Here is a 15,667-nt window from a genome sequence, read left to right on the forward strand (position 1 = left end):
ATCTATGTCACTTTCATCTTTCAATCCAGTATAAAATACCAGATATGAGATTGCACCAAGACTAAAATTTTTGAGGTCAGAGTCCTCTAGTGCTGTTACCCAACATTTTCCACCACAAGAGAAATTCTGTTGCTAGTGGAAACAAATTTTAATTGCTAATAATTGAGACTCTTCAGATATCAGTCATGAATGTGATAGTATTTTTATAGACTTATAATTTTTAAAACATTAAAGACCACTGTAGTCATCTCCTATAATGGGGAATGCATGTCTAGTGTAACCAAAACATTGTTACTGAAGCAGAATTTAATATAAGTTTGAACATATGACATCTTGAGAGCAAGGTGTTTCACTAGGAAAACAAGAAATCTATCTCTGTGATCTCAGTTAAAAAAACAAACCAAAACTCCAAAACAAATAGACAAAAAGCCTAAAAAGGTGTCTCATTCCTCTGAGACGTTTAGATTTCTTAAAGTAGCTACACTTTTCACGTTAGGTACTCAGGAAGTTACTTCATTAAAAAAACAACAACTGTATGAATATTTTGTATTCATAATGTCAGGAAAAGACTGATTGTGCCCAGGACAACTGAGACAGCTAATTATTTTATACTAAAGGGACATGAAAAACAGTCCCAATACAACACTTGAAACCTGTAGTCTGTTTCTGCATGGGGTTTATTTCTTTATTATGTATTAATATATGTTTGAATGAATGATGGTATAAGTGTAATCTCAGGGTTTGTTGTCACCTGGGAACTGTTGCAGTGATGGGACACGTATCTTATGGGTTAAGTGATAGTTGAGTTTTTTAAGATGACTCACACTCATTTTTCAGTAATGGATATGTAGTCTTCTACATTGCTAAATAAAAAAGGGTCTAGACCTTCATAATGCTGTAACTGCCTTTGTCTGTATCCTTTGGCTATAAACTTGCATGGCTCCAGTTTAAAGTTTCTCCAAGGCAAAACTAGGCATGTCCAAGAAAAAACAATTTGGTCATTCATGTGGAATAATTCCTTCAGCAAAGTCCCAAAGGAAAGTGAGAATTTTAGAATCATAGATCCTCTGCTCTGAACAATTCCTGCAGTCTTTGTATTCACAAGCTAAAGTACGTGCCACATAGCTGTTTCATGCTGTAAATATGTCACAGTGATAGCGTGAATCACAGCCGTCATGTTATATCACACATTTTAAGCAGACAAAAAAGTCTATGAAATAGTAATGTCTTGGGCTTAAGAGAAACAGATGGCATCCAGAGGCCACATCTGGACTGCTGATTGAACAGTGCCAGGGCACAGGTCATGGGTGCCAGTACTTATGAGACCATTGTACTCTTAGAATTGTCCCCAGAATGGTTTTGACCCATCCCAACTAGCATTCCATCAAACAATGCTCAAATGCTTTACAAGTTAGTGTGCTGGAGATCATTCTCAGCAGCCACTTAGGATCCAGCCTTTCTGTTTTGGAGAGTGAGTTTAATGGTATAGGTATGGACAGAAATTACCAGCTGGCTTCAAGACACACTGCTTACAAGCATGTATCCAGACAAAAAAATCTTGGTACAAATTCTGCAGGGCAGGGTGACAAAGGCAGTCTATCCTAGAAGAAGCTTGCCTAAGCAAAGTGGACACAACCAAAGCCCACAAGTTAGCCTTGAATTCAGGAACTGTGTCTTGGTGTCCTTTTATGAGGAAGCATGATTGTATCCAAAGTGTCTGTCTTGAACTTGCTATACTGAAAACCTTATGCCACACACATAGTCATACTTTGTGACTTTAGAAAATTTTCATTTCTGAAATAAAATTTTGAGTTTTCTCAATGTCTTACTATTGTTATTCCTTTGTCCTTCATCTGAGAGGTATGCTTATGATGAAAAAATAATGTAAGAAGACACAAACTTCAACCTATGAAATTATTTACACATATTTTGAAAAAAAAACATGAACCATAGTTTTAATAGAAATTCAGTCTAGATGTGTAACTTAAAAATTAAGAACAAACAATTATGACCCACACTATGAAGCACAGAGGGATCTAGGAGAGATAACATTTTATGCCAAAATTTAAAATAATTTTTTGATATTGAGACCGTACCTCTTTGACATTCTTTGGTAGCATTTCCTGTAGTGGCTGCTTTATCTGATAAGGCAGTTGACTGGTTCATCAGATGTATGAGGACATGGTTGAGAGGTCTGTTTTGCAGCACTTTCTTTCTCTTCTATAATTGTAACCAATACTTGCATAGGAATTTAAAAATAAGGAAAACTATGAGGTGTCCTTTTCATTCTTGACAGGCACAGGTACCCTTTAGTCTCTCCTGTGGGTATACGTTATTTCAAACATGTTTCTTAAGAAACTCAAATATGGTTCTTTTCACTCTTGCTGTTATCTAATTTTTGTTATTAGATGTTATTACTAGCAGAGAAGTTGAACTATAAAATACAATGTACAGAAAACTATGTCGAAGAGACAACAAATTTGTTGAACTGACAGAAAATAACAGGGGTGCTTCCTGTGTTCACAATTAGATTTTATCTTTTATTTATATCACATTCTATGTTTAGGTCTATATAGTTCTGAGGTAAGAAGCAGAATAAAAAGACATGCTGTTTTCATCTTTGGCTTTGTTTTCATGCCCTTGCATTGGATGCAGTTAGTAGTACTAGTTACAAGATAGTGTCTTCAGTACCACTACGTTTTCACATAATGTCTCTGCCAATATTTCTGCTCCATTGTGTTTTATAGGAAATAATCCTGGCTATTGCGATGATCCAGGAGTACCAGCCCATGGGTCTAGACTAGGGGATGAGTTCAAAATAAAAAGTCTGCTACGTTTCTCATGTGAAATGGGTTATCAGCTGAGAGGATCTGCAGAACGAACATGCCTGCTCAATGGTTCCTGGTCAGGTATACAGCCTGTGTGTGAAGGTAGGTATTGATAACACTGGCATTTGTAACACCATTGAATGACATTTACTAATGACATTTTATTCTTTAATTAAAAAGAAATGCTGTGCCAGAAATGTGCTTTCATATTGCTCTGCATAAAATTGATATAAAAGAGTTTGCAAGCAGTTCGTGTTTTGCTCAAAAACCTAAATCCAAACTGGTAAAATTTTGAACTATATATTTATAAGACTGTGAGAAAATAATTCTGGTTAAACAACCATTCAGTCTGAAAATAGAGAACAGACACCTGAGCTAAATGCAAAATTCTACAAATGCTTCTGATAGAAGATAGTAAAATGGAATGACGAATAAATTTGTCATCCATCTTCTAACAAAATATTTTCATCTTCTCTTTCTATGTAATGTCTATGCATCAAGAACTTAACAGATGATAAAATAATATTGTATACTTAACTAAGTATAAATTAATGTGTATTTCTCCACATAAGTTAGACTGTGTTTTTATAAGATACAGTATTTTTATGCTAGCTCTTTCAGAAAAAATGCAACAGTCAATATTTCTGGAAATCACATTTTAGAATAAAAGTATAATAAAGAATTTTTACACTTTTTGCACTGTCAGAATTGGAAAGCAGTAATGAAAGACTTTAGATTCAGTTTTTAAATTACTTCGTTTTTTTCAAGAATGTTTGAAAAGTTGCTTTTTCTCATTGACTGGAGTTGATGGATTTGGTTGTATATGTTGTCTGCTAGACTAAATGACAAAATGGAAGATAGGACAAAATAGTTCTAACAAATCCATTATATTTTTTCACCTAGGCATTTTATCACAGTATCCTTACCTAACAACTGTTATTTTGCAGTATTCTTCAGTACAGACTAGTCTTCTGTCAGTGTAGATATCATCATAACTGTATGAAAATGGCAGTGGGCACAGAATCAGTTTTTTCAGCAGACAGTTGAAGTTTTACAATGCCCTTTCTTCTTCCCTTGCATGAAGACACTTAGTAGGACAGCAACACTCAGTGGCAATTAGCAGTGTTTGGAATACCACTGGTTTTTGTTTCTTTATATTTTGCTTCAACCTTCTGTTTTCAGGAAGAAATTAAAACACCACACATAAACCGAGAAGAAACCCTTTCCTTCAATTTTTCTCTTCTCCTTCAGTTGTTTCCTGTTTAGTATAAATAAGGATTAGGAAGGGAATACCTTTTCACCCCTACAAGTTCAAGTTCCAACCTACTGAATTTTTCTCTTCAGTTTAAAATAAATTTTTATACATAAAAAGTGAATAAAGCTTCATTAAAACAAAGTCTTTTAGGTATTATTCCAAACATCAGTAATACTCAGAGTAATTTTTCATTGACAAATTGTGTTTATTTTAATGAATCCTGTAATCTATAATTGTTAGATTTGAACTAAGCATCTGCAGACTTGTCTTCACAAAAATTCCATAGATATATTTAGCCTTAATGAATGCATCCAAGCTTTCCTAGTTCATCTCAATGTTGTACTTTGTCCAGTGTCTGCACATGGTCTCTAATTTGTTTTATTAGTATTATCACAGAATCATAGAATTGTTTGGGTTCAAAGGGACCTTTAAAGATAACCTATTCCACCATCCCTGCCATGACCAGGGGCACATTCCAGTGGATTAGGTTGCTCAAAGCCCCACCCAGCCTGACCCTGAACACTTCCAGGGATGGGGCACGCGCAGCTTCTCTGGGCAACCTGTTCCAGGCTATCACCACATGCATGGTAAATAATTTCATCCTTATGTAATCTAAATCTACCCACTTTCAGTTTAAAACTGTTACCCTTGTTCTTTCACTACAGACCTTGGTTAAAAGTCTCTCTCCATCTTTCTTATAACCCCCCTTTAAGTATTGACAGGCCACAATAAGGTCTCCAAGAAGCCTTCTCTTCTCCAAGCTGAGCAACCAGCTTTCTCAGACTTTCTTCAGAGGAGAGGTGTTCCAGACCTCTAATCTTTTTTGTGACCCTCCGTTGAACCCCCTGTAACAGGTCCATGCCTTTCCTGTGCTGGGAGCCCCAGAGCTGGATGCAGTACTCCAGGTGGGCTCTCATGAGAGTGGAATAGAGGGGGAGAATCATCTCCATCGACCTGCTGACCATGCTTTCTTTTATGCAGTTCAGGGTATGATTATCACAGGAATTCCTCCAGTTCTTTAAGGAAAACAACAGCAGAGACAAAATAATGTGTAGTGACTGTAGGTCCCTGTTCTCTGTCCCCACTGCACCACTCATAGAGCAGGTAGTGGAGCCTGAAATGAAAGAATGAAATTAAGCCTGGGAAAGAGAGAAGAAAGGTGTTTTTTTAATGTTTGTCTTTTTGTCCCTATAGAAAGCACTTAAATTAGCAATGAATTAAAGGAATTGTCCCCAGGTTGAGTCTGTTTTGCCCACAATGGTAATTGGTAAGCAATTCCCCTGTCTATCTCAACCCATGAGCTTTGTCATCCTTCCCACTGAGAAGGGGCAGTGAGTGAGAGGCTGGGCTCATAGTGTCATAGTTTAGTGGCAATGAAGTACCACACAGCTGCTCTCTCCCTCCCTCCCTCCTTACCAGGATGAGGAGCAGAATCAGAAAAAAGGTAAAACTCAAGGGTTGAGATAACAACAATTCAATAATTGAAATGATGATGATGATGATGATGAAGAAGAAGAAGATGACAGAGAAGGGGAGATCAATAAAGTCCAAAGGGAAGGAAAGAAACCCAAGTGATGTACAGTACAATTGCTCACCACCCACTGATTGAAGCCTAGCCAGTCCCTGAGCAGCAATCGGTGCCTATGGGCCAACCCCCCCCAGTTTATATATTCAGCATGACATTCTATGGTATACAATACCCTTTGCCTAGTTTGAGTCAGCTGTCCTGGCTGTGTTCCCTCACAGCCTTCTCACTGGCAGGTCCCAAGCAACGGAAAAGTCCTTGACTTAGTATAAACACTACTTAGCAACAACTAGAAGCAGCAGTATGTTATCAACATTATTCTCATCCTAAATCCAAAAATCCAAAACACAGCATTGTACCAGCTACTGAGGAAAAAAAAAAAGAAAAAAAAAAGAAAAAAAACCCGAACAAAACTCTATCCCAGCCAAAACCAAGACAATATCCCCACACACACCCTTATTCCATGCCATTCACATCATGCTACACTTTTGGATACATCATCACCTTCCCTGTTTTTTGATATAAACACACAGGTATCATTCACTTAGTCTAAGGACTATTGAGTTCATTTAATCCATGACTTTGGGCTCCATTGGTCATAACAGTCTTTTAATGCAGGAAAGATATTGTGAGGTGTTGGACTGTTGCATCTTGAAGTCAGTTCTGGTTCCATCACTGCTGTGTTGATCTGGTTTCATTAAAGTTTGTTCTTCGTTGATATGGCAGTCAGAAGAGAGTCAGGTTCAGATCTTCAAATACAGAATGGCAGAGACAGGTGCCACAAGGTGCCCAGTGCACTCCTGGGCATATAGAAGTGACAATATACAATGTTATATAGCAGTTAACATCACACAGTTTGATTCATTGGCTATTTTCATCCAAAATCAAATCCCCTTGAGGCACACATTGAAATTCCCCATCCTTCCACATTACCCACGAAGTACACCCAGGTCCTTGAGCAAAAGCAATCCCACGAATGAGTTTGACTTTACCTGAGGCATGAATAACCCAGACTGTTTTCCCCAGCATATTTTTAAGGTGCACTACAGGAACTTTATCCCCCACTGCAGTACATAAAAGCTTTGATTGGGCGGGGCCATCTTGGATGGCAGATCCTCTAGTGTTGACTAACCAGGTGGCTTTTGCTAAATGTGTATTCCAGTGTTTGAAAGTCGCAGCACCCATTGCTCTCAGTGTAGTCTTTAACAGTCCATTACATTGTCTGATTTTCCCAGAGGCTGGTGCATGATAGGTGGTGTGATATACCCACTCAATGCCATGCTCTTTGGTCCAGGTGTCTCTGAGGCTGTTGTGGAAATGAGTCCCGTTGTCAGATTCAGTCCTTTCTGGGGTAGCATGTCACTGTAAGACTTGCTTTTCAAGGCCCAAGACAGTGTTCCAGGCAGTGACATGGGGCACAGGATATGTTTCCAGCCATCCAGTGGTTGTTTCCACCACTGTAAGCACGTGTCGCTTGCCTTGGCAGGTTTGTGGGAGTGTGATATAATCAATCTGCCAGGCCTCCTCATATTTATATTTTAGCCATTGTCCACCATACCAGAGAGGCTTTAACCGCTTGGCTTGCTTAATTGCAGTGCATGTTTCACATTCATGGATAAGCTGTGCAATAGTGTACATGGTCATGGGCGCATCTGTGTGTTGGGCCTGAGGTGTCATGGACCCACCAAGCTATACATACTTTACTCCTATGTTACCAACTGAAATCTACCCGAACCACTCCAATCCTAGCAGCCTCATCCACCTGCTGGTCGTTTTGATGTTCTTCAGTGGCCTGACTTGGGTACACGAGCATATAGAATATGCTCAAGAATATACCTATTAAACATTTTCTTAGCGGAACTTGCTATAGCTTTGTTAAAAGATGGGCTATTGACTTTTTTTTTTTTTCCCCCTAGTTAGTCAGCTGTCATGGATGGAAATACTGATATTTTGTTAAAAACTTTTCTTTACAGCTGTATCTTGTGGGAACCCTGGAACCCCAGCCAATGGCATGATAATATACACTGATGGAATATTATTCTCCAGCTCAGTCATTTATGCCTGCTGGGAAGGTTACAAAACTTCAGGGCTAACTACTAGACATTGTACTGCTAATGGGACATGGACTGGCACTGCTCCAGACTGCACAGGTCAGAAATAAACTTTTTTCCTCTATAGCTTTAAAGTAGTAAGTCATCCAGGCTTCCTACTGAAAATGATTATTTTATTAGGTAACACATTTCCCTGCCATTCATCTGTCTTATAATACATGAATATTTTATGTATCTAAAGGTATGTGCTATTTTAATACATGCTAGATGTTTCCAGAACCATCTTTTTAAGATGGATATATATGTAACTTTATTGTATGTGTTTAATTCATGAATGTCAACATTGAAAAAACGTTATTCCTAAGAATAGATGTTCCTATACAGTTTCTTTTTTTTTTTTTTCTTTTTTTTTTTTTTTTCTGCTTATGCACAGAAGATGAAGTTCTGGTACTTCTAAATCAGATTTTACCTAATTGGGTACATTACTGTGCTAGTTTTTATCATGAGCCAAATGAGTCAGGTCTGACTGATAACCATTCTGCTAAGGACCAAGAATCAGGGAGCAGTGAGATCAGGATGCTCTGTCAGGGAAAGCAAGCAGGGAGCAGACGAATGCTGCAGGACCAGTGGCCTTACTGACATGGGCAGACCCACAGTACCTCAGTACAGTGATACACAAAAGAGAGAGGAATTTCATAACTCTGCTGGAATTGCCTTGCACCATCAACATTAGGCATAATGTGACCAAGATCCCAGTGTGAAGGAAGGAAAAGTCCTGTCAAAACTACTACTAACTTAACAGTCTGCAGTAGCAGTAGGGTATACCAGCTTACACTGGTGTATTTAAAGAATACAATATTTGGCCCACGCTATTGCAGTGCTTCAAAAATACGAGTTTTTAGCTAAAAATTAAAGATTATGTTTTTGGTTTTATGTGATATATATTGATCAAAATTTTTCTTGTTTTGTACACTGAAAAAAGGACATCAGCTATACATAGTTCAGTGTTTCATTACATGTTTATTGAAAAAAAATCCTTTTTTTTCTTTTCCTCACTAGTGATCAGCTGTGGAGATCCAGGTGCATTAGCAAATGGCATTCAGTTTGGAAATGATTTTACCTTTAATAAGACAGTCAGCTACCAATGCAATCCAGGATACTTGATGGAGCCTGCCGGTTCGTCTACCATGCGTTGTATAAAAGACAGCACTTGGAACCAGAGTAAACCAATATGCAAAGGTGTGCTTTTGAACTTAAATAGTTTACAAATACTGTTTTAATACGATATGTTTAATTCGGTAATCAGTGTCTGTATTTATAAAAAAAAATCAAAGCTTGTTCTGGGACAATTGTCATGCAAATTCCACAAAGATGTTTAGATAAGTATTTGTGTAACATTTGTATTTATTTTGCACATATGTTGCAGTATAATATCAGTCAGAATAGTGACATGAATAACTGCAGTACAAATAAATCACTCTGCAGTTAAGACTATCATAGTGCTCCGTTAAAAATGCTAGGAACAAAGTACTTATTTTCCTTTTTGGCCCTTTACCTTGGATTAGATGTCCAAAATTCTGTAAAGAGATCCTTTCTATAAAAGATTTCCTTGTTGCAGTGGTGTAGTCATCACAAATAGCCAAAAAAGATGCTTCACTAATAGCTGATTACAAGTCCTAACATAAAGGTCATAATGGGAATGAGGCTGAAAGGCAAATAAGGCAGCCTGATGAACATTGTTAGCACTACTACAGCAGCTCAGAAAATAAATTTAACCGCCTAGGGCATCTTATGCTTATAAAAGGACTAGACTGCCAACTCATCTAGCACAGCTTTAAAATAATGTTTAAGTCTAGCCTACTAATTAAATTTTGGCGTATAAGTTCAACTGACTGCATCTTCTCTTGTAAAAATCACTGGCTGAATGATTTTATGCTCATGCTTTTTGTTGAAAGAATTGATGTGTAAATGTAAACTTGGTCATTCCAGATTTCGTCATTTTAGGCACTCTTTAAGAATCTGGAAACGGTATTTTTAGTCTTAGCCACTAATTGCCAGTAAAGTCAATGTCCATTGTGTGCTGAAAGCCTTAGAAAATGAGCAGGTGAATGAACAAAGTGATAATGTGTGAACAAAGTGATGCTGAGGGCCTTAAATAGTGCCGCAAAATTAGTTTAAAATTAAGTGTGAATACTTAGAACTGCAGAATCATAGAAACATATATATTGAAATATATCATATTTATTGGAAACTTTAACCTAGCTCAGTAGCCTGTTGCCAACAATGATCAGTAATGAATATGCAGGGAAGAGATCAGAGCTAGGTAAGCTATATATTCTTCCGGCTTCCAGCAGCCTACAGCTCAGGGACTTCCTGAACCTAGAGGTGGTATTTTTGTATTTAAATTGGTTTTCTGTCTATTATAGGCTGCTTTTTCAACACAGGAATGCTTTGTTGGAACTGAACAGAATAAATTGTATTTTTTCTCTCAAAAGTATGAGTAGATATTATGCTGCATTTTCCTAAACCCTATAAAGCCCTGAAATAACAACTTTCTTTTTGTGACACAGCTATTACCTGTGGCCCCCCTCCACCAGTACTCTATGGGAAAGTGGAAGGATCCGATTATCGCTGGGGTGCCAGTGTCAGTTACAGCTGTGCAGAAGGCTATCAGCTATCTAACACAGCTATTCTCTCCTGTGAGGGTCGAGGAGTTTGGCGGGGAGACATCCCACAATGTTTGCGTAAGTTTTCAGGGAACAGTTGTGTCGGGCTTCACCAAAATTACAATCAGTTCTCTTGGCCTACAGTCAGTTTATCACGGTTTAAAAAGGACTTAGCTAGATGAGGTAATATGTGGTCTACTGCAGGATTCTCCCTTCTTCTTCCAAAAAGCATACCTTGTGAAATTGAGTGGTTGTGCCCATTTGTCTTCTTCCTTTCCCCAAAAGTAATCTCCATCTCTTACTACCTGGTTGGAGTGATCATCATTCCCCTCACTGATAATCTTTTTGAATGTTCTGAATTTGGCTTGTGGTGAGCCAGGTTAAAATTTTCCTTTACACTTCTCCTTTTTTTCTTTCCGTTTCCATTTCCATTAACAGGTGAAAACAAATATCCTAACCCATAAGATCATAGCCTTGCTCTCCTTAAAAAATTCTTTTTTCTTTCTTGAAAGCAAGTACATACCCTCATATTTTGTTTGGTTTTGTTTTTCAACTTCCTCTAAATCTGTCAACGCATCTCTTTCAGTTCTTGAAATCTTGTCAGGACTCTGACAAACATTTTTCCTTTTACTTAATTAGGGCAAAAATTTCCAGCCTACACATCTGAGGGTGACTGATGTGAAAACTGGATACGCTTTGAAGCATTACCATATAGCGCTGTCTACTTTAAGATTACTTTGTAATCCAAATTCTAATCAGCATTTGTCTCAATTTAAAAGTCTATTTTTCCAGGTTAAGTTTTATGCTTATAATAACAATAACAGTGACAATTAATTTTAAATTGCTGACAAGAATTTATCTGAGCTAGAATCCTACACAGTTAAATGAACATAGCAATGGCACTCAGTATGCCTGACTTGCACATAAAACAATATAGAATACTTCAGATGAAGCATGTGCACTTTCTAATAGTTTTGTTTTCTTTCCTTTTTTATGTATTAGCTGTGTACTGTGGTGATCCTGGTACTCCAGCAGAAGGACGCCTCAATGGAAAAAGTTTCACCTACAGATCTGAAGTTAGCTTTCAGTGCAGACCACCTTTTATTCTTATAGGGTCTTCAAGAAGATTCTGTCAAGCAGATGGTACTTGGAGTGGAATTCAGCCAACATGCATTGGTAATAACTACCACTACTTATGCTGTTTGTGCTGAGAATATTCTCGATAAACTACTACACTACCATAAATCTAGCAATTAGGTTTCCAAATATAGGAAATGTCTGTGTAATATAAAAATAAACAGAAATATGGTTATGTTTTGAATATAAAAATGCTAGTATAAACACAATCACATATGAAGTAATTTGTAAATGTACATGATTGCTTGTCTGCTGGAAATGCAGAATGTCACTAAGCGCAAGTGCATACATTTGTTCTATCTATTTTTAGAATCTTTTAGATGCACAGAAGACTTGGGCAGCTTAAGGGCCAGATTCTGTCACTGCAGAGTTAAAAGTATTTGTCAGAATCAATCCTAAATCAGAAAGCTTTTTGGACTTTGTGGAAGTGGCTTGTACAGCTCAAAAGTATGAAATGTTCTGGGTGTGATCTTTGGAAATCCCAATGAACTGCCAAGTACTATTAGTTTCTCCTTGCTAATGTGCAAGTGATAGGCTTTTAGCATCTTACGTAATCAGACTAACAGAGAAATGCTGGACACCTGTAATGCCCACAGACATCAGCATTTCATCCATCAATTGGGGTGACTTGCTAGAGAAAATTATTTTGTGTGTTATAATACAAAAAAATCCTCATTTATATTTCTAAACACACACATTCAAATATAGATTGTAGCCCATTTATATATTTTGCTCTGGAGGAGATATTAGCTATGTGGAAGAGCTGGGGTGGGCATTCTGGGAAAAGATGTAAGCAAGTTTATTGAAAGCAGCCTGTATTTGTGAATTAAGACATTAACACTGAATACAGTTCTTTGATACAAATTCAAAACTCCTTTTGTCCACAATTTTTATGAACTGGGCAATATATCTTACATCTATGTTTTGTAACAGAGGCAAGAAGGTTTACAGAAGCTAAATCTCAGGTCTATTGTGAAGAATTAAATTTGAAAATATCATAATGATATTTCTATTTATATTTTACATAATATTATATAGAAGGAGATGAAAAATACTATGTCAAAGACATAAACTTTTATTTTACAGCACAGTGTTTATGTTATTGTAAAAAGAATAGTAGACCATCTGAAATATTTAGATACCATCATTAAGCAATTTGAAAGTTAAGATCAGTGAACAATACCTAGAACTACACCTAGAAATACTATATGATGACAAATGATGGCAAGCTTTTCTGTTTCTAGAGGTTGATAATTTCCCTAAAATACTTTGAGAATTCTTCCTTTTTTCCCCACTGTTTCTTCAGATAAGACATATCTTTAAAAGTCAATTAAGCTTCATGGGTCTTATTAGGAATGGCATTCCAGCTGATGATAATTTGTAAAAGTTCTTGAACTGTTCAAGCAGCTCAAGGTTGGGAGTGTGCTTGTTTTTTATTCTCACACATCAACATATACCTAACTTTTGAAACCTTTGGTAAATATCAGTCTGGTTGAATTGCTATGTTCTGCTGATGGTCAACACTGAAAATGGAAGTTGACCAAGAGTGAGATCACATATTAAATTATTGTATATGATAAGTTCAATTTTCCCCTCTAAAGAAAACTAAAAATGGTTACAGATGAAATGTAGTCCCAAGTTGTGTTATTTGTAATGCAGTGTCAGCACAAAAGCAGGCTTAGTTGCCAAGAGGGAATCACATAATACAGGAAGATCCCTCAGATCAAGTCCTGTACTGTCTACTTGGTGGATGTGACTGAGCAACACCAAAGAAAATACACCATTAGAATGTGAAGTGGACATTGCTGAAACAAAAATAGTTTCAGGCTGCTTTAAATTACACTCACGAAACTGATGATCAGATAATTAGTTACACTCTGTTGGCGTATCTTTTTCTGGGGGGAGGACGACGACTGTCTTTTCATTCTCCAGCAACAACTGACGTAGCAATCCATTTGAAACTTAAGTTTTCTTGGTGACATAGAAAAAATGTCCATCAAAGAATTATTTTACTTGGTATAAGAAAGCAAGTTGATTTTGGGTTTGGTTTTTGTTTTGGGTTTGGGGTTTTGTTAGAAATCTAACTTAATCATTAAGCTGTTCATTGGGAAAGAAGAGAAGAAAAAGATTTCCCTATATGTTCTATCTGCATTGTGAATAGTGGGATATACTATGTATTCAAAAAGGTTTAAAAGCATAAGCTTAGCAAAAATTAATGCAATCCTAACTCCAAATTCTACACTGCCAAAGATACCTGCAAAAATTATCCTTAAATAATGGCAATGTACTGAAACAAAGTGCTGTAATTATTTTGGAAATTTAATTGTAAATATAAATTTAATATATAGAAATACACACACTCCATTAAAAATTCAATCATTGTCATCACTAGATATCAATGAAATTACTAAATCTTTGCAAACAGTTTTAGAGTATTATTTCCATACCGTAATAATATCTATCATGTTTCAAATTTTACGTTAGATCCAGCTCACAATACATGTACAGACCCTGGTACTCCACATTTTGGAATACAAAACAGTTCAAGAGGTTATGAGGTAATTCTTTCTTTTGTCTATTAGCTCTCTAAAATGAAGATGCATTTAATAATTATGAATATATGAAATTATCTGTAGACCTAAATGTTTGATGTAAACCTTAGGAAATTTCCACTCCTTTTAAACATACACTTATGCTTCATTCCAAGTTTTTATTGGGTGGTGGGTTTTTTTTACATAGAGCTTAAAGAAAGAACTTTTAATATTGCCATATATCATGCATTCAATCCTTTAGGAGGCTTCAGTTGGGATGACTTTAAAAATTGATTACCGAATATGATATGACATGATATAATTACTTTGCTTTACAATCATAATTCTTTCATATATTGATGAATAGTTAGTAAATATCAAACAACCAAAGACCTGTCTGATGCAAAGGCCACATAGTCCGTGACAAAGAAGTCAGCAAGTGGCTTTACTAAATTAACAATTCATGTTACATTTTATTCAGTCAGAGAAGATAAAATTATTCTATGTGTTGGATCCTCAGTTCTCTGTGGTGAATGTCTTTTCTCTAGTTTCCGAATTCCTCACAGGTTATTAGCTTACTAAGTGACAGTCAGAAAACTGACTGAGGAAATAAAAGTAGATGCAACACTGACCAATCCACAGTCATTATATGGATTGATTAGCCTCATGTGGATAGATTCTTCAGGTATAAATATTTGTTATTGGAAAATAGAATATGTTCTGTTTGGTTTTCCTGCTTATTTCTGAACAAAGGGCAGGCAGTGTTGGTATTATGATCAAGGTAGTAGAACTGATTTTCAGAAAGTCCTTTCTGTAAGTTCCTCTGGTTATTGGTACCCTCCCTCTCCTGCAATTGTGCTGTCATTGCTGTGGCTGTCAGCTCTTTGCTTCACTCATGCTCCTGCCTGGTTCATAAATTCCAAGGCCCCTCTCCCCCAACCACATCTTGTTGCCTCACCCCTAAAGTGGTTCTTCTGGTAATAGGTGCAGTCGCCTGTCTGCTGTCTCATCTTGACCCTGTACGTGTCCCCATCATCACATCAAAAATTATACTAAACTTTGCACCTAATTTGATCAGAGGGTTAGGTTTTTTTCTTCCCCCCCCTTTTAGCAGCCTCACAAGTTGTCTTTAATACCAGAATTGTACTGGTGGATTCACTGTTCTGACATCCGTTGAACATGAAGGGTCATCTTCTCTTATCGTCCAGCTCTGGAGGCAGGTCTTCATCTGTTCTGTATTTAGTCTTTCTCAAGTACGTGCTCTTACTGTCAGATCACTATCTGGTACAAGATAGAAACTTCTCTCCAATTACTAGTGGTGTAGATTTATTTTCTTTTTTTCCATATTTGATTAGTGGGGCTTCTTGTGTGTTTAACTTAGCCAAGCTTCTATAAACCAGGTTTTCACATCCTTTCCTTATTATAGAAAGGTGTGATGACAGGCAGAAGACAGACCTTTGAAGGTTTTTCCCCTACCTACCAGCATCCTGTCTTGTCCTGTTCATTTTGTCCCTTCTCTTATTCACTGCACTGTGACTGTTAGGAATGCCTCCAATGTTTTTAATCCAGGTATTACACAAAGGATGCACTACTTTCATTTTTAGTTTTACCTGTAAAATGAGAAAGAAATTGTAACTGTAACTACCTTGAACCTAGACATTATTTTTTTGCTTG

At 36.9% G+C, this 15,667-nt stretch overlaps 1 protein-coding gene across 1 annotated transcript in view; it reads left to right on the forward strand.

The window, feature by feature from the left end:
* Positions 1 to 15,667, forward strand: part of CSMD1 (CUB and Sushi multiple domains 1) — a 1,211,070-nt gene that overhangs the window by 1,169,936 nt on the left and 25,467 nt on the right. The window contains exons 57-62 of the mRNA XM_040599137.1: positions 2,748 to 2,930; positions 7,582 to 7,758; positions 8,719 to 8,898; positions 10,230 to 10,403; positions 11,328 to 11,501; positions 13,947 to 14,020. Of these exons, the coding sequence (XP_040455071.1) occupies positions 2,748 to 2,930; positions 7,582 to 7,758; positions 8,719 to 8,898; positions 10,230 to 10,403; positions 11,328 to 11,501; positions 13,947 to 14,020 (962 nt within the window). The remainder of the gene's footprint in view (positions 1 to 2,747; positions 2,931 to 7,581; positions 7,759 to 8,718; positions 8,899 to 10,229; positions 10,404 to 11,327; positions 11,502 to 13,946; positions 14,021 to 15,667) is intronic.

This window comes from Falco naumanni, chromosome 6 (assembly GCF_017639655.2).
Source record: "Falco naumanni isolate bFalNau1 chromosome 6, bFalNau1.pat, whole genome shotgun sequence".
Lineage (NCBI taxonomy): Eukaryota > Metazoa > Chordata > Aves > Falconiformes > Falconidae > Falco > Falco naumanni.